This window comes from Mytilus trossulus, chromosome 7 (assembly GCF_036588685.1).
Source record: "Mytilus trossulus isolate FHL-02 chromosome 7, PNRI_Mtr1.1.1.hap1, whole genome shotgun sequence".
NCBI classification, from domain to species: Eukaryota; Metazoa; Mollusca; class Bivalvia; order Mytilida; family Mytilidae; genus Mytilus; species Mytilus trossulus.
In genome coordinates this window covers 32,769,859-32,797,729 of record NC_086379.1, presented here as the reverse complement: position 1 = coordinate 32,797,729, position 27,871 = coordinate 32,769,859, and the positions used below count along the sequence as shown (strand labels likewise).

The 27,871-nt window shown below is 31.1% G+C and overlaps 1 protein-coding gene across 1 annotated transcript in view; it reads right to left on the bottom strand.

Annotated features, from left to right (window-relative positions):
- Window positions 1-27,871, bottom strand: part of LOC134724967 (B9 domain-containing protein 1-like) — a 54,519-nt gene that overhangs the window by 17,948 nt on the left and 8,700 nt on the right. The window contains exons 2-5 of the mRNA XM_063588386.1: window positions 25,866-25,934; window positions 17,240-17,351; window positions 3,627-3,723; window positions 2,114-2,244 (exon numbers count right to left, since the gene is read on the bottom strand). Coding sequence (XP_063444456.1) covers window positions 2,114-2,244; window positions 3,627-3,723; window positions 17,240-17,351; window positions 25,866-25,934 — 409 coding nt within the window. The remainder of the gene's footprint in view (window positions 1-2,113; window positions 2,245-3,626; window positions 3,724-17,239; window positions 17,352-25,865; window positions 25,935-27,871) is intronic.

The following is a 27,871-nucleotide window of genomic DNA, read 5'->3' as shown; positions in this document are numbered from 1 at the left end:
ATGTTTTGATGGTGTATAAACTGTTTTGATATGATATATATTGAATGTCAGGAGTGCAACAAGATAGGGAAAATAAAGTTCCTTATATAGGTGATAATTAAAAAAAATATATAATAGTTCAGAAAAACTTAAGATTGCCTATCTCTTTTTCAGTTGTCAAACAACAATTCTGGTTGATATTTAATGGAATTCAGTTCATAGTTTGGTAACTAACCCTCGATTATATAAAAATGTATTAGAAAAATCAATTAAAATATGGTCTGAAGTGCATAAGATGCTTAAGTTAAAACAGAAACTACATTCAAATGACAGATTTAGGTCTTTATAAACCAGCAATGATAAAAAAAAAAATAAAAAAATCATGAGTATTTTGTTCTAGTTTCTGTATTTAAGTTTGGTGCATAATATGTCAGGAGTGCAACAAAAACAGAGGAAATTGGATGTATTTTTTATTTGATATATCTTTTTTATTTAAAGATTTATCTATCAAATTTTTTTTTCTCAGTGAATTTAAAAAAGGGTTAATTTTGATAAGGAGAAGGTTTTTTATCAACTTATTGATGAATTATTTTTAAATCAAAACTTTTTCAATCAACTTTAAATGAATTGATACAAAAAACAGCCAAAAACATTAAAAAAAAATAAAATCAAAGATGAGATTATCATTTTTTGCATTAAAAGTAATGTTTTGATTTCTGCAATCAAATGGAGTGAAAAAAATATTAATATTTGATAGTGTTTGTCTGAAATCATATTTCCAAAAGGTAAACTTGATTTTTTTTTTTTTAATTGGTTTATGTCAATAATCCTTTTGGATTTATTATCTTAATGTGTATGTATCAAGATACAATAACAGAAAATGAACTAAAACTATGTTGAAATTTGACCCCTAAAAATAAATTTGGACAATTTTTTTTTTACTTTGCCCAATTGCAATTTAAAACAAACTTTAATTGGTCACCTACCTGTCAATTCAAAGTGGACAACAATCAAAATATTAACAAAAGATTATAATTCAGGGGTTAAAAAAAAGTATAATTTGAATATAACATTATATATATTATCAAATATAAAATAATAATAATTTATTTTATCAAATGTTTGTATATTAAGATCTGGATGTATATTGCAGGGTCTGTATAATTATGTAAGACTGAGGTTGATAAGTAATATGGTCAATTTGATTGACAGTTTAGGAGGTGGGGCATTGTAATTAAAGGTCTACCTTGTCTCTGATTATTTAGTGATAATGACAGTTGTCAATCATACTAGTATTGTATCAATACCCAATTACTTATTGATTTTTTTTTTAAAAGCCTGCACATCAACACACCTTAATGATCAAGGATTTGTATAGTTACTATACAAATCCTTGATGACATACATTCTTGAATGAACTGCTCCAATAATATTACCATTTTACACATACATGAGAACCATAGGGAACTATATTTCAGTGTGAATACATTTACTAACAGAAGCTAACCTGTTGTGTTGTTAGGAGGCCTTAGTAAAGATTTCACGAAAGTTTTGAGTTTGAATCAGACCTTTTTTTATAGCTATGCTTCATTTACACTTTTTTAACAGGACATTTTTTGATTTTTTTTAGTATCCTCATCTGATTCACATTACCCCTAATTATATATATATATACAGACTGGAACAAAATTCGAACTTGATCTGTAACTTGTCATGATAAAACTACATACCAATTTTCAAATCAGTATATCCAAGGATAACAAAAAAAGGTGTGGAAAACTGGTTGTTTGAGTGATGTTTTTAAGTCAAAGGACTGCATAACTCACCATAACTCTGCATTACATGATCAGAGTGGAACGAATAACAAACTTGATCTGTAACTGGTCATGATGAAACTATATACCAGGTATATACCAAATATCAAATCAATATCTTCAAGCATGAAGAAAAAAGGTATGGAAAACTGATTTGCCGGACTGACAGATGGACAGGAAGACAGACCGACCTAGTGCAAACTTAACGCACCAAGACTTCGTCGACAGGGGACTTAAAACAATAGATGTGAACATTTAACAATGAGGAAATATTGTTTGTTTTAAGGATGCTTGTTAATAAAAAAAAATACATATCATACCTTCTCTCCCTTCACCTTGGCCTAACACTTTGACATCTACATATTCTGGTCGTGTTCCAAATGTCCAAGCTCTAAACTTTTGTAACATTGATGTTGATTCTGGTACAAACATTGGCAATCTCAATTTGTGACTGTAATATCAATGGACAGTTAAAGAATTAAAGAATGTCTTCTTTTCCATGAAGATATTTTTTTCTTTTACTGAGTTTGATCATAAATTGTGATTTATAACAGTACTTAAACTAGTCAATTATAAAAGGGTGCAATTAATGCCCATAGGAATACCTACAAACTGTGGATAAACTTTGTTGGCAAAACAAACTCATTTTTATAGTTTGTTCTTATGTTGTACTTTTACACCACTGTCACAGGTTAGGCCAGGAGGGTTTGAATCCCTCTAACATGTTTAACCCTGCCACATTCTGTATGTATTTGGCTGTCCAAAATCAGGAGTCTGTATTCAGTGGTTGTTGTTTGTTGATGAGTTCCATATTTTTTTTTCAATTTTTTTTTTACATAAATTAGGTCCCGTTAGGTTTTCTTGTTTAAGTTTTACATTTGTCATTCTGGGGCTTTTTATAGCTGACTATGTGTCATGGGCTTTGCTTATTGTTGAAGACTGTACAGTGACAGGCGTGAAGCTCCCTATACGCTATCCATAGTGGCGTGCACATCGATTTGGCATGTAAAAAATCATGAAAATAGGACAGTAACTTGTATCTTTTACAAGATTTGAATTTATTATACTCAGTCTAAGACATTTAGTTTCGGAGCACATTTTACAGAGTACGGTTTATCTGTTTAAAATGAGATGTACTAATCGCCATTAGATTTATCAGAACCCTTCGATATCGTTGAAATCATGCCGTGGTTATGTGTTCCACGGACTTAACCAAAGCCAATCATCCTGCAATCATGCCAAAAAAGTATTAGAAAGTCTAATTATATCTGCGTTTATAGACCATATGATAATGGAACTGGAGAGTGGAGTGACGTCTGGTATTATCAGAAAATCGCTCCTTAATCTTTGTGCCGTATCTGCTTCCTCGTGTTGTAGGAAATATAACAAACGAACAAATCTCAACATTGTCTGAGACATACGAAACTGACCTGGTATGTAATTTTGACGAATTCAATTGGGAGGTTGCTTGATGGCGAACATATACACTGGTTTACAACATCTCACGAGTGCTACCGTGGAGATTTATCAGTGCACTGCGTCTGTTGAAATACGTCTGTACGATCAACAATAAACAATGACAGGTTATCATCGCTAGCATTACTGCATATTCATTGGGATTTCAGAGTGTATATTGTAAAAAATATCATTGAGGAGAAAATGAACAGCTTCAATCATCTCATCACGTCTCCAGTAAGTATATCTAGCAAGTTTGTTTTGATGTAATGGCATGATTATCATTTTATAAAGGTTCACCAAACAGCATGTGAAATGTATATGATGCAAAGCTTTGCACATGTACATGTATGTATATTTTATTTAATTAAAACTTACTTTCCAGGTGTGATAGGCACATGACACACTCCGTACCCTCTTACAACATCATTTCCTAAGAAATCAATACCATAGGCATGAACTATTAACTGTGGCCCTGTAACATAATTTGCATAATATAAATGGAGATACATTTTGTAACAAAAAAATACTGTAAACCAACTTATTTTCGGGAACGATTTATATTCGCGACATTCGCGAGTAGAAAAAAAAACCGCGAATATAAATCGTCGCGAATATGTAAACCGTTGATCTTTCCTTATTAAACTACATCAAGTCAATCAGAAAATCGCGAAATTAAATAGGCGCGAAATGGTCAAGAAAGGGTAAAACGCGAAATAAAGTATCCGCGAAAATAAGTTGGTTTACAGTAATAGCAAAAGGCTGAAATCTAGATAATAGTAGTCTGTCAAAATATCATAAGTGAACCAGATGCCCCAGGGCACAGCTTTATACTGTAGAGGTCGAACCCTGAACAGTTAGGGCAAGTATGGACACAAGACTCAAGCTTGATACAGCTCTGAATTTGGATTGTGATTAAATAGTTGACACAACATAGGTTTCTGACACAGAATAAATGTGGTCTAATGAACTTAAAATTTTTGTTTTGCCTTTGAGCAATTCACTATGCTGTTGAATATTAATCTTCTCAAAAAAATGTTTGAAGAAATTTTCTTTTTATTTATGAAATTTCAAATGAGAAAAAATGATCCCAATTTTTTAATCACATCCCCCTTTCCCTTATTCCAAAACTAATCTCAATTAAAATATTCTAATGGAGTTTGCAACAATAACTACTCATTTAAATACATCATAAAATATTAAGATGTAAAAAAACTGCTTGTTATCACTGAATGGTAAAGATCATTTAAATTTATCAGTTGGTAGTAAAAAGTGAATATACATTGTATATTGTATATAACAAAGATTTAAGTTGATTCTGGACAAAGAAAGATAACTCCAATTAAAAAAATTCTTGCAATAAGATATTTCTTGCTTACTATTCTGGACAAAGAAAGATAACTCTAATTAAAAAAAAAATTTGCTATTTCACAATATTGTGAAATTAGATATTTCTTGCCATTGCACAATACTGTGCAATTGAAAAGACTTGCTATTGCACAATACTTAATATAATAATTTTAGATCCTGATTTGGACCAACTTGAAAACTGGGCCCATAATCAAAAATCTAAGTACATGTTTAGATTCAGCATATCAAAGAGGCCCAAGAATTTAATTTTTGTTAAAATCAAACTTAGTTTAATTATGGACCCTTTGGACCTTAATGTAGGCCAATTTGAAAACGGGACCAAAAATGAAGAATCTACATACACAGTTAGATTTGGCATATCAAAGAACCCCATTTATTCAATTTTTGATGAAATCAAAAAAGTTTAATTTTGGACCCCGATTTGGGCCAACTTGAAAACTGGGCCAATAATAAAAAATCTAAGTTCATTTTTAGATTCAGCATATCAAAGAACCCCAAGGATTCAATTTTTGTTAAAATCAAACTAAGTTTAATTTTGGACCCTTTGGACCTTAATGTAGACCAATTTGAAAACAGGACCAAAAGTTAAGAATCTACATACACAGTTAGATTCGGCATATCAAAGAACCCCAATTATTCAATTTTGATGAAATCAAACAAAGTTTAATTTTGGAGCCTTTTGGGCCCCTTTTTCCTAAACTGTTGGGACCAAAACTCCCAAAATCAATACCAACTTTCCTTTTATGGTCATTAACCTTGTGTTTAAATTTCATAGATTTCTATTTACTTATACTAACGTTATGGTGCGAAAACCAAGAAAAATGCTTATTTGGGTCCCTTTTTGGCCCCTAATTCCTAAACTGTTGGGACCTAAACTCCCAAAATCAATACCAATCTTCCTTTTGTGGTCATAAACATTATATTAAAGTTTCATTGATTTCTATTTACTTAAACTAAAGTTATTGTGCGAAAACCCAGAATAATGCTTATTTGGGCCCTTTTTTGGCCCCTAATTCCTAAACTGTTAAAACCAAAACTCCCAAAATCAATCCCAACCTTTCTTTTGTGGTCATAAACCTTGTGTCAAAATTTCATAGATTTCTATTAACTTTTACTAAAGTTAGAGTGCGAAAACTAAAAGTATTCGGACGACGACGACAACGACGACGACGACGACAACGACGCCAACGTGATAGCAATATACGACGAAAATTTTTTCAAAATTTGCGGTCGTATAAAAACCATCAATAAAGGGTGATAACTCCATAAAGAGTTAATTAATATGTTGATCTTGTCCTGCTGGACGGGGTTGCTTGAAACTTTTATCTGGATAACAGCTGCTGACCACTGAATAAAATATGTTGCATTTGTGTTGAAATCAGAGCACCTTATCCATTTGTCATCAACTGTTTTGAGCATCTGAGCTTTTATCATTTTAGCTTTTAAGTTTATATCTATCAATTATACTTTTTCAAGATTCAGGCTCAACATTCATATTCATGTAAGAATAAGAAGAATAAGAATAAGAATTTTATTAGTCTAAAATCCAAACAATAGGATTGTTACTAAAATACACAACAAAAACAAACAAACAGACAGGCATATTAATTACAAAACGATAGACATTAAACACTACAAACATGTAGCATTGAAAGAAAAACAAAAACATAGATTATTAGTATTAATTATCATACTATTTTTGACAGCATGCATTTTCCTTAAAATTATCAATTAAAATATTATGCTTATGTAACAAAACATATGTTATAATATATATAACATTATAAGTTGATCCATCAATTACACAGTTCATATATTGACATTATAATTGTTTCTCTCATTATACATTTCACTTATGAAGTTAACAATGATAAGTAAAATATCATATTCTTCGCAGGAAAATATAAAATCAAATTTGTTTTCTTTACTCATTGAATTGAAACAGGGGACAATACTAGAAATTTCATCAAACAGTTTGATCCTAGTTTTATTAATTTCTGAACATGTTATGATAATATAAAATTCATCTTGCACTTCTTTATGGCATAAAGGACATATTCTATTTTCTAAAGCTGTTTTGTTGTACCTACCACGTTCAACAGCCAACATACTATTACTTATTCTTATTTTAGCATAATTTTTTGTAACATTTTTATCTAAATTCAATAAAAGGTACTTTTCTAGTTCATACTTTACTTTAAATTTTCTGTAGGTTCTTAGTTTATTTCCATTTATTGAATTATCATCATTAAAGAGACAATTTCTCCAAAATATAATGTAATTTTCATTGAGCTTCTTCACGACGGCTAAAAATAATTGTTTTTTAAAGAAGGTATATTGATTTTCCCAAAAATGAGTGAAATTCAATTTTGAAAGTAGCATTTTAACTTTTGAAGCAAATCCATCATTTAACTGCTTGTTAGCTTTATAAACATTATATAATAAAGACTCATTTTCATTTGACTTTAAACATATGTAACGAAAAGCCTACAGAAGACTTAAGGGCCTGTATACCAATAGGGTACATTCCCAATTCAGCTAATACAGCTGTATTTACTGCCTTTGAACTAACATTTAGAAGACCTTTCGCTCTGATCTGGAGTATTACTGATTCCATAGATAAATATTGAGATTCAAGAGTTTTGTTGTTCTTCACAATGTTTAGTGACCATATCTCACTACAATACAGTAATATTGGGCTAACACAAGAATTAAATAGTTTCATATGGGAAAAAACATCCATCTTATCTGATTAGGGAATTTTTAATACAAAACAATGCCTTAGAAGCTTTTTTACATAGGAGATTTACAGCATTAGGGAAAATTCCTGATGACTTGAATAGTAAACCTAAATATTTATATTCTGTGCAACATTCTATTACTTCATTATTTAATACAAACTTGTCTTTAGTTAGTTTTTTACCACTTTTATTAAATATAATTGTTTTGTCTTGTCAAGATTGACAGCCAAGTTCCATTTTTCACAATAAGTATTGAACTTGTTTAGACAATTTTGTGAACCTTCTGAGGATTTTGATATTAATACTAAGTCATCAGCATATAAACGACTAGACAATTGTTTTACATTGTCTTATCAGGTCCTTTTATAGCTGACTATGCGGTATGGGCTTTGCTCATTGTTGAAGGCCGTACAGTGACCTATAGTTGTTAATGTTTGTGTCATTTTGGTCTTTTGTGGATAGTTGCCTCATTGGCAATCATACCACATCTTTTTTTTTATATAATAGTAGACAATTTTATGTCATGTAATGTTACAGGATCACATGTGTTATCAAACATTGAGGTTAAATCATTTATATAAAAAGAAAAATAAGGTAGGGCTTAGAATGCAGCCTTGTTTTACTCCAACTGTGGAAGGGAACATATTAGTAATGCCTTCAGTGACTTTAACTGCAAATAAAACTTCTTTGTACATATCTTTTAGAATATTAAAGAATGGTCCATTTTTGTTATATATAGCAAGTTTGTGCAACAGAGCGTCTCTATTTAAAGTGTCAAAAGCTTTTTTAAATTCAATAAAACATGCATATATTCTTTTGTTTGATTTAAGCCTTATCAATAAGAATGTGATCACTAGTTTTGCATCCTTTTTTTAATCCAATCTGTTCAGGACAAATAATATTATTAGTTTCTGAATAATTTTCTAAACGGTTATACAAAACTCTTGAGAAAATTTTTCCTAAGCAGCTAGAAAGTGCTATACCTCTGTAGTTTGATTCCAAAATTTTTGTCAGCATTTTTTTGGGGACATAACTTCTAATCTGAGTTGCTTACTCCATGGTTCTTTACACAATTTCCTAGTATGGTGTTTTAAAGCTCTAAAGGGTGCTTCACATTCATTATTATAGTAGGGTTTTTTTTTAACTTTTCGGAATTTACTTTTGTTATTCCTGAACGAGGATGGTTTTGGGCCAAGAAAAGCAGCATTATACAATAAAGATGATATATTAGAAACATTTTCATTAATTATTTCTTCTACACTGGACAAGTTATTTTGAACAGGAATTTCTGCTAAGCTTTCTAATTCAGAAATAATTGGTTGAAAGTCAATTTTTAATAAGTTTAATTTAAATGTATTTTCATACAAGAGGCTGTCACAACGACAGCAAACCGGATTTATTAACATTTATTTGTGTCCTGGCAATATCACAAGAACCATTACTGATAATTGGTGAAAGTGAAAATCGTCAATATCAAATTTGACCTCAATTTTGTCATAAGTATCAACATATTAAAATTTGAAAAGCTAAGATAAAATGGTTCGTGAGTATCTGCAACAATGTGAATGGAAACACCATTTTACGATCTTTCATGGGCCATAACTCCTGAACGGTAAAGCTTTGGTTGAATGGTTCATGAGAAAATGAAAACGACTGGAAACGCCATTTTACAAACTTTCAAGAACCATAACTCCTGAACGGCAAAAGTCAAAATCGTCATTATTGAACTTGACCTCCATTTTATCTTTGGTAACAACATATTAAAATTTGGGAAGCTTTAGTAGAACAGTTCATGCGTTAATGCACGGACACGACTGGAAACGCCATTTTACAATCTTTCTAGAACCATAACTCCTGAACGGTAAAAGTCAAAATCGTCATTATTAAACTTGACCTCCATTTTATCTTTGGTAACAACATATTAAAATTTGGGAAGCTTTAGTAGAACAGTTCATGCGTTAATGCACGGACACGACTGGAAACGCCATTTTACGATCTTTAAAGAACCATAACTCCTGAACGGTAAAAGTCAAAATCGTCATAATTGAACTTGACCTCTATTTTCTCATCAGTAACAACATATTAAAATTTGAAAAGCTTTGGTTGTATGGTTCATAAGAACATGCACAGACACGACTGGAAACACCATTTTTCAATCTTTCAAGAACCATAACTCCTGAACGGTAAAAGTAAAAATCGTCATTATTGAACTTGACCTCCATTTTGTCATCAGTAACAACATATTAAAATTTGGGAAGCTTTGGTAGAACAGTTCATGCGTAAATGCACGGACACCACTGAAACTCCATTTTTCAATCTTTCAAGAACCATAACTCCTGAACGGTAAAAGTCAAAATCGCCATTATTGAACATGACCTTCATTTAGTTGTCAGTAACAACATAACAAAATAATAGCTTTGGTTGAACGTTCATGAGTTAATGCACGGACAACATTTGATTGCCGCCCGTCCGACTGACCGACCGCCCGGCCGCCCGCCGTACATCCCCAAATCAATAAGCAACATTTTTGTCACAAACATCCGGTTAAAAATTGAGAATGGAAATGGGGAATGTGTCAAAGAGACAACAACCTGACCATAGAGCAGACAACAGCAGAAGTTCACCAACAGGTCTTCAATGCAGCGAGAAATTCCAGCACCCGGAGGCGTCCTTCAGCAGGCCCCAAAACAAATATATATTCTAGCTCAGTGATAATGAACGCCATACTAATTTCCAAATTGTACACAAGAAATTAAAATTAAAAAAATACAAGACAAACAAAGGCCAGAGGCTCCTGACTTGGGACAGGCGCAAAAAAGCGGCGGGGTTAAACATGTTTATGATAATATCTCAACCCTCCCCTATACCTCTAGCCAATGTAGAAAAGTAAATGCATAACAATACGCACATTTAAAATTCAATTAAAGAGAAGTCCGAGTCTTATGTCAAAAGATGTAACCAAAGAAAATAAACAAAATGACAATAATACATAAATAACAACAGACTACTAGCAGTTAACTGACATGCCAGCTCCAGACTTCAGTTAAACTGATTGAAAGAATATGATTTCATCATATGAATATCAGGCACAATCTTTCCCGTTAGGGGTTTAGTATCATACCCAGATCATAACATATATGAGAGGAACATAACCCGTGTCATGCCAACAACTGCTTTTTGAATAAATGTGTTCCGATGCAAAGACCCTATAAGTGAATCAATATTAACGCCAAAATAAGCAATCTTTAATGACCTGACAACAGTATCGTAACGATATCCCTTCTTGATAAGTCTATTTAAAGGTTTTGTTAGTTTCTGAGGTGAATACTGACATTTTTGTGCTTTACAAAGAATATTTCCATAAAAAAATTGGATGTGAAATACCTGAACGTATAGTAATTCTGCATGTTGAGCTATATTTACGAATGATGTCCTTATACCGATGATAAAATTTAGTAAATATTTTGACTAGTTTGTAATATCGAAAACCCTGGTGTAATGATTTTTCAGTAATACATAAATTTCTCTCGTTAAAATCTAAAACATTGTTACATACATGAGCGAATCGTGCCAGTTGAGATATATAAACACCGTAAGATGGTGACAAGGGAACGTCACCATCTAAAAATGGATAATTAACAATAGGAAATGAAAAATCATCTCTTTTATCATAAATTTTAGTATTAAGCTTTCCGTTAGTGATATAGATATCATTATTGAGAGCCAAAATATCATCCAAATATCTAAAAGTATTATTAAATCATATTCATTACTCCATTTTATGCACTTTAAAGGAGTTTTTGAAGTTTTCTTGTGGTTGCCTATTTATTTGAGACATGATATTTACTGTTATTGGACAATGATCTGATACTGTTGGGTCAAATTTATTTATTGAAAAATTTATGATACTTGGCAAGAACCCAGAGCTGCAAATACAGTAGTCATCAATAGAAGTTCCATTATGATTAAAAAATGTAACTTTTCCCTTGGAATCTCCTAAAGTTCTTCCATTTAAAATTCTTAATTGAGCAGAAATGCATAACTCTATTAATTGTTTACCATAACTGTTTGTGTTTTGTGATATAGTTATCAAAGGTACCAGGATTATAATTTAGTACGCCAGACGCGCGTCTCGTCTACATAAGACTCATCAGTGACGATCATATCAAAATATTTGTAAAGCCAAACAAGTAAAAAATTGAAGAGCAACGAGGATTCAAAATTCCAAAAAAATTGTGCCAAATACGGCTAAGGTAATTTATGCCTGGGATAAGAAAATCCTCAGTTTTTCGAAAAATTCAAAGTTTTGTAACAGGAAATTTATTAAAATGACCACATTATTGATATTCATGTCAACACCGAAGTGTTGACTACTGGGCTGGTGATACCCTCAGGGACGAAATGTCCACCAGCAGTGGCATCGACCCATTGGTGTAAATAGTTATCAAAGGTACCAGGATTATAATTTAGTACGCCAGACGCGTGTTTCGTCTACATAAGACTCATCAGTGACGCTCATATCAAAATATTTGTAAAGCCAAACAAGTAAAAAATTGAAGAGCATTAAGGATCCAAAATTCCAAAAAAGTTGTGCCAAATACGGCTAAGGTAATCTATGCCTGGGGTAAGAAAATCCTTAGTTTTTCGAGTACTTCTTGATTTAAGCACAGCATCTGCTATGTAATTTATAGGTAAAAAATCATCTAGGCTGCCATCAATTTCATTTGTAATATAATAATCAGACTCACATTGATATGGGCATTCAAATCACCAATTAAAGCAATATTACCCTCTAAAAAAAAATTGGTAATATCTTGCTCTAGTTACTGGGCAGTATATACATGGAGCAGATGAATAGATTTTTCTCAAAGCCAAAATAATTTTTGTCAAGTTTAAACCACATCATGTCACTCATTGGTTTATCAATTAATTTAACACCTTGCAAAATTTCCCTTTTAATAAAAGCGGCTAAACCACCCCATATTCAATTAGTTTTAGACTGTCTGCAGTTAGTAAAACATTTGTATCCATTATAAAATAAAGAGGCATGTGTCTCTGATAAACATACAATATCAGATGTCATTATATTACGAAAATTTTCATCATCTAGTTTACATAGCCTGTCTCCACTTAATCTTCTAAATAAACCATTAACATTCCATGAAGTAATTGATACATTTCTTGACACTTTAATACACATATTTTTGAGTTACAAAACACAAACAAACACCATGAACAAGGATCGGTGCATTACGTTTGCGCGCATTACCATTACATTTGCACGCAAAAATCATTACGTTTGCGCGCAGCTTTCCATTACATTTGCGCGCATTTTTTTGGCAGGTAAACTCAGGTAAAATACAGGTAATAATGCTTATTTATCTATTAATTTGTTCAATTATTTATAAGTATCAGTACCCCTTCCATTAGTCTTAGTATGTTGTCTCTATGAAACATTCCCCATTTCCATTCTTAATGTTATCATAAGGCACATATTTTGAAAGTATTCAATCAGTAATTTTTTAGGGAAAATACAGGTAATAATGCTTATTTATCTATTAATTTGTTCAATTATTTACAGGTATCAGTACCCCTTCCTTTAGTATAAGTTTCATAAGGCAGGGAAAAAAGAGATAAAACCGCGGTTTTTTTTTCGATTTTCAGACAATTTCAATAAGTGTATGCAAAATTTTTAAAAAATCCGTGACATAACCCATTCATATATTGTGACTTGACCTTAAGCTATAATGGAGTTTTTACTTGCTTTTATAATTCAATATGAACAGTATATAACTTGACTGATAAACAAACTATTTTTAAAATTAATAATTGATTAATATGAAAATACAAAATAAAATAGTTATTTATAACTTAATATAATTTTTATTTATACTTTTACCTGAGATTAACTTGTAAAATAAATGCGCGCAAATGTAATCAAAAGCTGCGCGCAAACGTAAAATATTTTAATCCCCAAATGCATGCAAACGTAGTGCACCCACAAGGATAGGGTTCTCATTAACCTAATTAGCTAATGCAATTAGCAAATGTATGATTCTTTTAAAATTGTATCAATTGTTCATTGTTGTACCACAATGAGATATATTTCATAATAGTTATTAATTAGAACTGTTTTATTCATAATAAGATTTCAAATTAAAGCTTTTAAAATAAAGTTAGAGTGAAATATGAAATAAATTTACTAAGAAATCTAGAATTTACATCTTTAATGGGACTTTAAAGTAATTTTTCTCTTACTTAAAGTAAACAAGACCCTCTGGCCTAAATCAACATGTATATATTCACAAGTTTCTTAAATTTAAAAAGAAAAACAGTCTTTTAACAATAACTATTATGATTGTCTTCACACTTTTTGTGCAATGATTGAAAATTTAATGACATCTAAATACATTTGCAAATGCAGATGCAATACTGGTCGCTAAGTCAGAAATCTGACTTTGGCTAAGGTCTCTATCCATTTCATGTATGTATGATTGGTTGTATTGAGATGTACTGTTGTCATAATTTCTGTAGTAGTTAACTTCTCCATCAGTATTGTATGAATTGTCGTAATCAAATGATTTTCTTATACTATCATTTCTGTAATGGCCAAGCTCTCTCTTATCATCTTGAGTATACCAATTATTGTTATACAATGGTCTCCTAGGGTTATCACCCTTGTATTGGTTACTTTTGTTGTAGCCTGTATTACTGAATCTGTGGGTGTAATTGTACTTAGTACGTCCTCTATAGTTTGTACTGTGATCAGTTTGACTCACTCTCTTGTTCTCCGATTGCCTGTGTGGAAACATGATTTTTCTTATATTTCCAGCAAGAACCCCAGTGCCTTGATATATAGACAAACGAATGGTTCGTCAGAGTACACATTTTTAATTACATCTCCATTGTCAGCTGTGAAATTAATATTTTCATATATAAGTAATGTAAATGTTGTTGCAAATTTTAATTTTATCATTTCATTCAATGCTTGACTCTTTTTATTTAACAAGGTGTATTTACCTAAAGCTTTGTTTACCATTTCTTCTTATCTAGGGAATATATCTTCAGCCGAATCATCTCTCACTTTGATGTCATTAATTCCAACATGAATAATAATTGATCTTGCCGAAGAAATATCCTCTAATGCTTCAATAACGTTTTCTATTCTGTATGTTGTTTGTTTGAGACCTGATTGTCCAGAGCCTGCTAACAATCTTTTAATGTCTACCTTGTGGCCAATATAATCATGATAGAAAATAGTATCAAGTTTTGCATTATTTATTGCAGATTTTGGTGTAGTATAGGGTATGTCCCCAACAGTCTTGTTTCATGTACTTTTGTTTATATCTAAATGTTGTTGGATTGATTTCGGTCTCTCATCAGTTGTGTAAGACATTCTGTCAGAGCTGTTTTGGTGTTCAGTTGTCAGATCAAGATTAGATGCCAAGTTTTCTTCTTGTTGATCATTGTTGAAGGAAGAGTTGTTATCTTGAGATACCCTTTTTGTTTGTTTTTTCCATGGCTCTCCACATCACAATCATACAGAAATGACTGAATTCTTTCTTGAAGGTTGTGAATTGTTTTGTCGTCTATCTGCTCTTTGAAGGTCATTTTCAAGTTGTCTTTATCATTTTGTATCTGTTAAATTATTAGGGAAAGTTTCTCAAGTTTCAATGTTAGATTGAATTTTTTCTTCTCTGATTACACTTATCTTATTTTGATGTTCAGTTTTTGTGTTTTCAAGTTCTTTTGCATACTTCTTTTGGTTTCTATCTTGTAATTCATTAAGTTGTTGAACTTCTCTTCTTAATGAACTAATCGTATCATCTTTTTCTTTTATTTGATTTTCAAATAGTTTAATTTCAGGTTGGAATGTCTCAGATGAACCTTTTGATTTTTTTGATTTTTCGAAGTTCCTGTAGAGTATCTGTATGATTTATTCCTAAAATGTCTATTGTGTTGGCCAGAGTTGAAGTGATTTTGACTAAAGATTCTTCAAAAATGTCTAACCTGTTGTTTATCATTAGGACTGCATTTGAATCAACCTGTTCTGGTTAATTTATATAATTTTCACATTTATTCAGTGTGTTATCCTATCCTTATTTTGAGTCTTGTGATTTTCATTATCTTTCTCTGAATTTGTCATTGAACAAGTAAGAAGAATTTTTGGATTAGTTTCTTCAGTCATGTCAGTATTGGTGTCATTTGTAGTGACACTTACACAGTTGTCATTTCCTTTTTTGTCTAGTTGACTAATTAGATTATCGACCAGTTGTTTACAGGCTTGAAATTTTTTATCACAAAATGACTCCCAATCTTTACCTTGGATCAAAATTTTCCCAGTTGTAAGATATATGATGACTTTGTAAAGAAAGTCATCATCAGAGTCTAAGCTACCTTTACTGAACACAACAAATTCAGTTTGTATAATTTGCTCATTTTCAGATTTTATCAATCCATGCCACATCAAAACCAGTGCCTTCCTTGTTGTAAATAAGATCTCTGAGAGCAGATATCCAAGCATAAATTCTTGTATTTGATGTGATAAAGCTGACGCAGTTTCCTTTTTGTTTGTAGAACGATTTATCAATATATTAGAAGGGGATTATCTTTCTGTTTGAAGATTTCTGACTATATTTATATGTTTCTGTTACATTATAAAACTTAACAAGGCTCTCTACATCTGTGTTTATTTGAGATCGGGTTGTTTTGGGGGCCATTGCTGTTTTGTTTTGGTTACCGAAATATTGGTATTCAGATATGTGTCCCTTTTAAACTAAAATATTTAGTTAATTAAGGTAAATTTTTCATCCCTCCATTGACATGATGTTTTAACTACTCAAGCTTTCATTGGTTGACAAGTTTGTGTCACTTTAGTTCATATTTCAGTTAGTTCAGAGAAAAATATTTGCCTACTCAAAATATGGTGGCTGCCATCGAGGTGCGTTCGAATGATCATGTATGTTATGTACATTGTATCATTATAAAATACAGCCCATATTTAAATATTAAGATTGACTACAAATATAAAACTGTCTTGAAATTTTCATTAATGCTAAAATAGTGAAGATTTCAGTTATTTTGTATAAAATAATGATGCTAGTACCAGTGATGCATGCTCTTTATATTGTCAAAACAGCTCATATTTATGTAACTAAAGTATTCTACTTTCCAATAAAAAGCTTACAGTTAACATAGATATGTGAATCTTAGTTTCAGCAGTGGCCTTAAAGTCAATGGAATATTGGTAACTGTTGTCTTCTATGTTTCACTTTATAATGTTGTCATCCTTTAGCTTAAGCTTTAAATGAACAAACATGCTAAACACATGCATAACCCATCTCTTCTAAGGTAAAATTAAAGGTTGCATGATATATGGATTTAATTAAAGCTGAATTATGACTTACATGCAAATAATAGATCAACAATGTTATTTTGCTTATTCTATTTTATTGAAATTGAACCAAACTTACTGTCAAAAGGGAAACATTTCTTACATTTTCTGCTTTCATAAATATTTGAAAAAATAAATATTTTTAATATTTAGTAGCTTATCCTTTTTAATGAATAGAAAAAAAACCAGAATGGACCAAGATGATAAACAGGCAATTTGATGTCTACACATACAATCATTTCATTAGTCTTATAATATTCTAATAACTGCTTCAGGAAGAGACATTTGGGGTTGAAGCTTTTTTATTCTGATTTCAACATTAATATGGCATATTTTTACAAGATTAGTTATTTACATTGACCTTGAAGCCTATAGTTTCTTATGTCTGTACTTGAGTGACTGATATTTCACCTTTTTATTAGGTAATAGACATTCATCTCAATTTGTCTTGTAAAATAACTTAAGCAATACATATTGACACTTACAACCATGTGGATTTGTACTTTTGAATGTGACATCTAAAGGAAAATTCCATACAAACTGTTGACGTTCATCTCTACTTTTCTTTGTCATCTGTGTTATACCATCTTCTAAACCCTGTTCAAGATAATAACAAGAAATGGAGAATGTGTCCATGTGATACATATGATGACACTGCTATCATTATAACTGTATACCACAATAAAGGAATATAACTCAAGATTGGTTAAAGTAATGCTAACCAAATTCAAATTTGATCTGTGTTTTGTGGTAATGAACAATAGCTAAAGTGCTTAATTTTGTAATAAAATTTGGTTGAGGCATACTTAAGTTATATTAAGGGACCAGCAAAGTGTGCTCTCTTTGCGGGGGTGGGGCACAACAAAGACACTAGCATGCTACATCTATTTCACTAAATGTTCCTCTACTTGTTGATACATGCTTGCAAACATTTGGTAGAAATTTATAATGTTATAATGTACAGTAAATGGGCTAATGTCACAGATTTCAGTAAAATTTTGCATACAACTCTGGAACGATGATAAGCTTAGATTGAAAATCGAAAAAAAATTTATAATACATTTATCTCATTTATCATTTAAATTTTACTGTTTGGATTTTTACTAAATTGGTGAACATTTTTATAAAAAGCACATAAATTTGGCATAAAAACTTCCAAAATTTGTCTTAAAATTGCAAAATATCTAATTCTTCTCCAGAAATTTTTCTTAAAAACTATATTTATTGATACATAAATTTCCATTATAATGATGCAAAATAAAGATAGGGTCACTGACTTCGTTTTTATGGTATACATCATTCAAAGTTGTGTTCTTTGTGAAAAATTAAAAAAAACCATCCAAATAATCGCAACATCGCCCAATTGCAGGCTGCAAAACGTTGATTTTTGACGTTTTTTACTATCATAAACAAGGTAATAAATTGATTATTAGACAAAAAACAAAGTTGGTGACAATATGATTATTTTACATCATTAAAACAGCAATTTATGTGTCAACAACATATAGTTATTTTTAGAATAGATATGTCTCACCTTTTTGTAATTTTGATTATGCAAATGATGAAATCCAAATAGCAATTATCTAACATAGTTATCAAAGGTACCAGGATTATAGTTCAGTACGCCAGACATATGTTTTGTCTTAATAAGACTCACCAGTGAAACTCATATCAAAATATTTATAAAGCCAAACAAGTCACAGTCAATGAACCATGAAGAGGGGGTGGGGCTATATAATCTCCATGGAAACAATAATTGCAAATGCAAATAAATTTGCATACCAACTATCATTGACTTAACATTAGCAATTCATCTTAAACTGATTTAATCACAAACTAATACATGTAAACTAAGATAAGCTTCAAAGTAATTCGACTGTGACTGAGGGGCAAGGCCAAATATTCTTCATGGAAATGAGATGTGCCAAAGCTTATACAACTGAAAACCAATTAACATTGGCCTACCACTAATGGTTCACACTGAACTGACCTAATCACAAACTAATACATGATTACTTAGAAAGAATTTCAAAGTCAATAGACCATGACTAAGGGGGCAGAGCCAAATTATCTCCATGGAAACGAGATATGCCAATGCTTATACAACTGCATACCAAATATCATTTACCTACCACTTGTGGTTCCCCATAAACTGACCTAATCACAAACTAATACATGTAAAATAAGCAAAAGTTTCAAAGTCAATAGACCATGACTGAGGTGGCAGGGCCAAATAATCTCCATGGAAATGAGATGTTTAAACAACAGCATACCAAATATGATTGACCTACCACTTGCCGTTCACCATAAACTACACCTAATCACAAACTTATACATTGTCGACACCATTGCCGCTGGAAACAGCATACCTATGTCTAGCTTTTTGACTCAATCAAGGTAAGTCAAAAATCAATGTAGTAGAAAAACATGTAAGAGATTTAGCGATTTTATGTGCTTTCTATACAAATAATAACCCATATTAGAAAAAAATCTCTCTGCAATATTTCAGAAAATAAATGAGAACAGGCTATTATTTGAACTTGGAATTATTTTTAATTATGGAATTTGCTTGATTTCTTGTTATTGAAATTTTTAATAAATTCCATGTCTATATTATGCTGAAATGTTCTGTGCTGCGCACAACACATTCTATTACAAAGAAAATAGTACATTTTCAATAGAATGTACTGTGCCGTGCACAACACTATCTAACCAAAATATATTGTATGGAAAGTGTTATTAACTGTTCAGAAGATCATAATAACAAATAAACATGGAATTTATTAAAAATTTTAAACACAAGAAATTATGCAAATTCCATAATTAAAAATAATTCCAAGTTCAAATAATAGCCTGTTAGAGATAAATTGCATTATTTTTTCGATTTTCAGTTGTAGTTCACAGAGCCAAGGTTGTATGCAAAATTTTAGCAAACCTGGGACATAGCTGACATTTACTGTTCCTTGACCTTAAACCAAAAATAGCCCCTTCAAAACTTTAATAGTGAAAGAAAATATGGTGTTGACAGTTAAGTGTGTTTACAAGTATTGTTAACATTTTATTAAACTTAAATTTTCCCAATCTGTCAATTGCAATCTACAATGTACCCACGATTGGAATCATGCCAACAAAAAAACTCATTTCTATAACATATTCTTATTACAGTGACTTGACTGTTAGTGTTGCTATCCACCAATTGCAACTCATTCAAAATTTTGACCAAATTGCAATTTGTTTCATAAAATCAAATTGTTCAACTGGTCAGAATATTGAACAAATTGTTCAGTCAAAATGTGAAAGTGCAAAGTGATAAAATAAAACATAACGTAAGGGTACCCAAATTGCACCGAGTACCCAAATTGCACCTATTTAGAAAAAATAGCAACAATAATCTTACAAGATTTCCTAGAGACTAAACAATTTGTATTTTTGTGATTTGATACTATGCACGTCTTTCAACATAGGTAAACATATTTAGATATACACAAAACGTCCACAGTATTTATCAACAGATGGACTGTTTACTGAAGAAGCAAAATGTACGAAAACGTCACCATGCGACGTCATCAAAACGTCATCTTTTTAAAATTAGCAAATACAATTTATTATGAGTTACCATTTTGTAAAATATGAAGAGTAAGCATGGACTAATATCCAATTGTTCAAAATATTTGAAGAAATTAAACAAAAGCTCAGTTATTAGACTTTTGACGATGCAATTTGGGTACTCCTCATTACAGAATCATGGATAGTTTGGAGGTTGATTCAAACCCATTTTTTGATGACTCAATATGAATTAAAAATTAAATTGGTGTACCTATACAATAAAGAAGGATAGGGCTACAAAATAAACACAGTATGGACATTTTTTTCTTGATCATAAAAAAACGTAGGTGAAAAAACTGTCAAAATAGGTGCAATTTGGGTACCGTCAAGTTACTTACAATCCTATAAGACTTTAACTCCACTTTAATGATGTTATTACTAAACCTGTCTATCAATCTGTATAGTTATATTATAGCCATTACCATAACAAAGGTCACTTTATTGATTCGAAAGAAAACTATATAAACGCTTAGTTTGGACATTTTTATAGCAATTAAAAATAAAACAGTTCACCTTTAGTATGGTAATGGCTATACTATAACTATACAGATTGATAGACAGATTTAGTAATAGCATCATTAAAGTGGAGTTAAAGTCTTATAGGATTGTAAGTATGTTTTATTTTATCACCTTGCACTTTCACGACTTGACTGTGGTTTTCTACAGCAGTTGGTTCAAGTAAACATGTATGTTAAGGATAATTTAGTATATGTGGGTTTATTAAATTTAGATGTTAATATATGATTAATCAGAACAAATCCAGTTTGTTAACAGATTTGTACCAACAATATGGGTAGTTATACTTATTCTTGTTCTCCAGATTCAGATATATTTCTTGTGATCAATGTGTAACATGAGGGTACCCAAATAGCACTTTTTTAACCATTTTTTCACCTACACTTACTTATGATCCAGACAACAGTAGATTTAACTTCTTCCTACAAATACTTCATTTGTTGATATGTACTGTGAAAGTTTTGTGAATATTTAAATAAATTTTAATATTTCAAAAGAGGGCATAATGTCACATTATAAAATAAGTTGGGAATGTTTTCATTGGACACAGATAGATAGATTATGCCCCTGCTTGCATATCATATAAAGTTATACAGGGACATAACTAAAGAACAGTAAAAGTGACACTACCCAAATTTGTACTTTGTGGTAATAAGTATTGTTTGTAAGTTTTATAACATTTGGTTGAGGCAGACTAAAGTTAGAGAATGGAAACAAAAAATTGCTGTTTACAATCTGACAATGTACAAAATGTATAACATAAAACCAGTTGTTGGCATGATATGGGTTATGTGTTCTTTTCATATATTCAATATGATGGTTTAATACTAAACCCTTAACGGGAGGGACTGTGCTTGATATTCATATGATGAAGACATAATCTTTCAATCAGTTTAATTGAGGTCTGGAGCTGGCATGTCAGTAACTACTAGTAGTCCTAAAGTTGGTAATTTATGTATTATTGTCATTTTGTTTAGTTTCTTATATTTCCTATTCTGACATCGGACTCTGAATTCTCTTAAACAGAGTTTACTGTGTGTATTGTTGTGTGTTTGTTTTTTCTACATTGCCTACATAGCTAGAGGTACATGTATAGGGTTGAGATCTCAAAAAACATGCTTAACCCCGCCGTTTTTTTACACCTGTCCAAAGTCAGGAGGCTCTGGCCTTTGTTAGTCTTGTATGATTTTTAAATTTAGTTTCTTTTATATAACTCAGAGTTTAGTATGAGGTCCATTACCACTGAACAAGTGTACATATTTGTTTATGGGCCAGCTGAAGGACGCCTCTGAGTGCTGGATTTTCATGCTGCATTCAAGACCCATTGGTGGCCTTCGACTGTTGTCTGCTCTATGGTCCGGTTGTTGTCTCTTTGACACATTCCCCGTTTCCATTCTTTATTTTATAGAACCATTAAACTGATTCCCGCAATGATCTGACTTGTGCTTTGTGGTTATAATTATTGTGTATCAGTTTCCAATCATTTGTTTGTTGTTGCAAACTAAAGTAAGAGAATGGAATCCAACTATGGGAAGTACGGAGGGATGTATATATATATATATATGTATGTATATAAAGTACAGACAAACAAGGGTAAAACTTAATGCTCCCACCACTACAGCAGGGTCAGAAAAATACCAATTGTTAGTCCCTAAAAAGCTTGTAACATTATTTGCTGCTATTTTTTTAAAAATAGGTGCAATTTAGGTACTAGATTTAGTGCTGTATTGCCACCAATAATGATAATAGACATCACAACCTTGATTTTTATAAATTAGACTACAAATTATTGATTTTATTATATACTGGTATCATTTATTTCTCTTGAAATGTTTTAAATGAAAGAATAATGGTTAAGAATTTTGGAGGCTTATACAGCCAATTGACCATATATATTCTGATGGACAGATTCAGATATTCAAACCAGATGCTCCACAGGACACAGCTTGATACAGTTGGGGCAAGTATGGACACAACACTCAAGCTTGATCATGTTGATACAGTTCTGAATTTGGATTGTGATTAAATAATTGACACAGAATGAATGTGATCTAAGAACTTAAAATTTTTAAATTGGAAATTTACCTGTTATGGTCCAATATCCAAAATCTAAATAGAACCATTAAACTAGATTCATCATATCAAAGAACCCTAAGAATTCAATTTTTGATGAAATCAAACAAAGTTCAATTTTGAAACCTTTAGAACTCAATGTGTACCAATTTGATAAAGGGGCCTAAACATCAAATATCTAAATACATGATTAGATTTAGCATATCAAAGAACCCCATATGTTCAATTTTTGTTGAAATCAAACAAAAACTAATTTTGGACCCCGATCTGGACCAACTTGAAAACTGGGTCCATAAGCAAAAATTTAACATCGAAAATAAGTACATGTTTTGTTTCAGCATATCAAAGAACCCCAAGATATCAATTTTTGTTAAATTAAACAAAGTTTAATTTTGGCCCTTATTCCTAAACTATTGAGACCACAACAGGGTTGGCAAAGTATTACCTGCCCGGGAATTCCCGGGTGGGAAAACCTGGGTTTTCCCAGGCTGGGCAATACTCCCAGAAATTGGTTATAAGTGGGCAATACTAGGCAATATGATTTTCTATGCTTTTTTTAACACTAAATAGTAAAGACTTGGTACAGTTTCATAGTATAATAGCTAAATATGTACTTTTTATACAGATAACCATTGGCAGTCATTTCTAGAAGATTGAAATGTCAATTTCATTCTCTTCTCTATTAATTCTATATGTAGGCAGAACAGAAGATTTGTACATTTAAAGACACCTTTTTAATTACCAAACATTGTTTTAATAATCCAAACCTTGAAACATGCATTTATTACAGTGTTTAAGTGACTTGTTAATTTTATTGGTCATAGTCATATCGCTAAATAAACACCCTAAGGGGTCATGCCAATAAAACTTATAGAATTGTAAGGGCTGATTATTGTTACATAAACAAATCTGTGTTCTAATCTGAACAATTACTAATTAATTAGTGACATTATTCAAATTTAATTTTTCTTACAAGTAATTGTTAATTAGGTCTTTCCACTTTTCTGTGGAAAGACCTATTGTTTTTCTTCTGATTATTTTTTTTTTTTTCTTCCGCCTAATTTTGTTCTTGCGATAAACATCGATATTTGGTATATGATATCGAACAGTTTATGCGCTTTTGAAATTTACCCTGCGTAAACAAATACTTTTCTTTGTAGGAGTTATCTCCCCAAACACTGTTTTCCTTGTTATCTCATCTCCTTTGCAACCGTTAAAGATTATGACAAATTTATTTTACAAAATTGCTCATTATATCCTTCGCATGATTTGTCCTATTTTGACCGAAGCGATATGACCACTCCATATGAGAGTTATTTCCCCTTATGCATCTGATATAAGTGATATGAATTTCTATCTTATAAACCATAAGTGATAGAGACCTAGGATCTTTTGATTTGAGGTCCTTGGTCCCAAAAAATGAAAATTAGGTCAAGGTCAAAGGTCAAGGTCATATTCTAATATTTGAATTTGGCTTATTTTCGCTTATATCCAAAGACTGTATAAGATATCAACAAATTATTTTTTCTAAATTGTTAATTGCAACATGTCGTAAGATGTAAATTTTGATTGCAAGCGTACATTGAATGTAAAAGGGAGTTTTCTCCCCTCTTGTATTTAAAAATACGCATTTGGTGATATAACTCATTAACTAAATATAATTAAGACCTATGGTCTTTTGATTTGAGGTCCTTGGTTTATGACCTTGAAATTGATCCCAAGGTCATAGCTTAATTTGACGTTCTAGATTTTGACCTTTGCTTTTATTCTATATGTATACATGATAAAGATATACAACTTTTAGAAAAAGGTATCAAACCATTTAACCTTGAAAAAAACAACCGGAAGTGACTTTTTGTAAACCGGAAGTAGCTATTTTTTGTACTTTATTAATATAAAAGTATATAGAACCAGATATTTTTGGAATCAGTGTCAAGTAAACATTCAAATATAATCGGAAGTAACATTTTTCAAACCTGAAGTAACAAATTATCTCCCTAATTTAAAAAAAATGTATGGAAACAATATATTTTTGGAATCAGCTTACTAGAAGCTATCATTTGACGATTGAAATGACATTTTAAACTTAGTTTCACAACTTTTCATATCAAAATACATTGTTTTGATGGAAAGACCTTCAATTGTTCTCTGAACAATTGGTTTTTAATTCTTAATAGGAGTTATACTTATATGAAGAAAAAAAAAATTTGCTTTAGATTAACAGTTTGCTCATCTAGACAAATGCTAAACAAACAAAATAGGGTATAAATATCTTATTAAATGTAATAAATTTGTGTTTATCACTGAATCCTCTTTAAAATTCAGACAAGTATTTTATATTGCCCAGTATTGCCCAGTATTACCCACTAAAACCCAGTAAAACCCGGGTTTTCCCAGTATTTCCCACTGGGCTGGGCAATACTCATAAAACCCGGGTTTTTGCCAACCCTGGACCAAAACTCCCAAAATCAATCCCAAACTTCCTTTTGTGGTCATAAACCTTGTGTTCAAATTTCATTGATTTCTATTTACTCATATACATTTGTACTAAACTTTATATTGTGTAAAAAAACAAGAAAAATGCTTATTTGTGCCCCTTTTTGGCCCCTAATTCCTAAACTGTATAGACCAAAAACCCCAAAATCAATCTCAACCTTTCTTTGGTAGTTATAAACCTTGTCTTAATCTCTTATTGATTTCTATTTACTTATACTAAAGTTATTATCCCGAAATCATCTGACTTAGGACGATGAAAACGACGATGTGATACCAATATACGACCAAATATTTTTTAATATTTGCATTCGCAAAAAAAACCAAAAGATTTGTAGAATTATAAATGTCTTTGGTGAATATGCTCAAAATATATCATAAAAGCAAATTCCATACTGAAAAATATTGTAAAAATATACTCACAGAAGTTATTAACCAGTCTGGACCATAGTGCAGGCAATATTTACAGTAAATATCATCAAAGCCTGGGAACTGAAAATCAAAAATGATAAAGTGAAAATTTTGTGTTCTTAAAGTGCACACGCTGAAATGTCTTGTTTTCTTTACTAACATTTGATTTTATGGTAATAGTCCTAAATATAAAGCTTTACTACATGTACATGTACAAGTACCATATAAACCTAACATGATCCAAGAAAATGAAGCCAAACAAGAAATACATTTACACCAAATATAGTTGACCTACATTTTGTGTTGCTTATAGTTTTTAAGAAATAGACTCAACCAAGAAACCTAAACATTTACCAGTGAACCATGAAAATGAGATCAAGGTCTGATGAACCATGCCAGACAAACATGTACACCTTAATTACAATCAATCTATGCATTACATATAATTAACATATTTCATATTGCTTATAACTATAGTATCTAAGAAACAAACTAACCATGAAAACTTAACATTGACCAATGAACCATGAAAATGAGGTCAAGGTCAGATTATACCTGCCAGACAACATACATGACATATACACCTTAAGCTTACAATCATTCCATACAACAAATATAGTTGATTTGTTGCATATAATTTAAGAAAAACAGACCAAATCACAATAAAATACTGTGCAATTGAACATTTCTTGCCTTTGTGCAAAAATGTGCTAAAGCATAATACTGTGCAATTGAAGATTTTCTGCTACATGTATTGCACAATACTTCATTTAATTAACACATCATGTTTGGTGTGTATCTTCTGCCATTACAGTAGTTTTTGCTTTTCTATGTTAATCAGAAAGAATCAATGGAAAAATTTGTAAGGGTTCCACGGAACCTAATGTCTCGCCTGCTTTTGCTGTAATTCGCAGGTAAACAAAAATGATGAAAAAAATCAATAAGTTATTCCATTTGATACTATCAAAATCTTTTGATTGTAAGTAGCTTCTGTCCAAGTTTGGTAAAAATCCAGGACAGTTTATGAATCTAATAAATGTTTTTAAAAATTTTAACTGCAGACTGTATGTAATGTTAACAGAACGAAAAACTAAGTCCATTTATAAGTAAAATACAGATACACAGGAACAAAATTTTAACAAAATTTCCTTCTAGGTACTAAGCTTCTGTACAAGTTTGGTACAAATCGAAAATAGTATTAAGAAAGTTATAAAGATTTTAAAAACTTTAAACACAGAATGAATGTGTTGTTTCCTGGCAGAAATCTAAGTCCATTTAAAAGTAAAATACGGAAAAAATGGATTTATTTTTTTACAAAAGGAGTAGGTCCAGTAAGACCCCTTTTTGGCCCCAAAATATGGCAGTTTCACAAAATTGTTAAAATGTAAATTTTTAGTTATTTATTGGATAGTAGAATGGTGCTGCTACATAAATATGGGCTGTTCTTGACAATACAATGCACATATATTGAATACTAGCACCATTGAGTCATGCTAAATTACTGAAATCTAAACAATTCCAGCATTTTACTTAAATTTTAGACAGTTTCCGTGTAAAACGAAAGTGGCTGCATTCGTGATCATCCAAAATATTGAAATAGAAGTTGTATTTGATGAAAATACATAACATATATAAAGATTGAGGATGAACAAGGGTGCGGCCACTTTTGTTTTTGACAAGAACCATCTGAAAAGTGACATTATTTCGCATATTTGGTAGATTTTTCATATTTGAGCTTGAATCAGATCGTTTTTAATGACGAAATAAATTAAAATCTTTCACATAAATTAATTGAATCATATAAAATAGACACTTAGGTGTTTAAAAAGTGGTCAAAATCTTTCGTCTGATGAAACTGAAATTTGAGGCCAAAACCGGTCCTTATCGGACCTACTCCTTTACTTCTGGATATGTATTATCTTATGATCATAAACAAGCTTCTGTCCAAGTTTGGGACAAACCCAGGATAGTTTAAGAAAGTTATTTAAATTTTAACCAGATGCTCCGCAGAGCGTAGC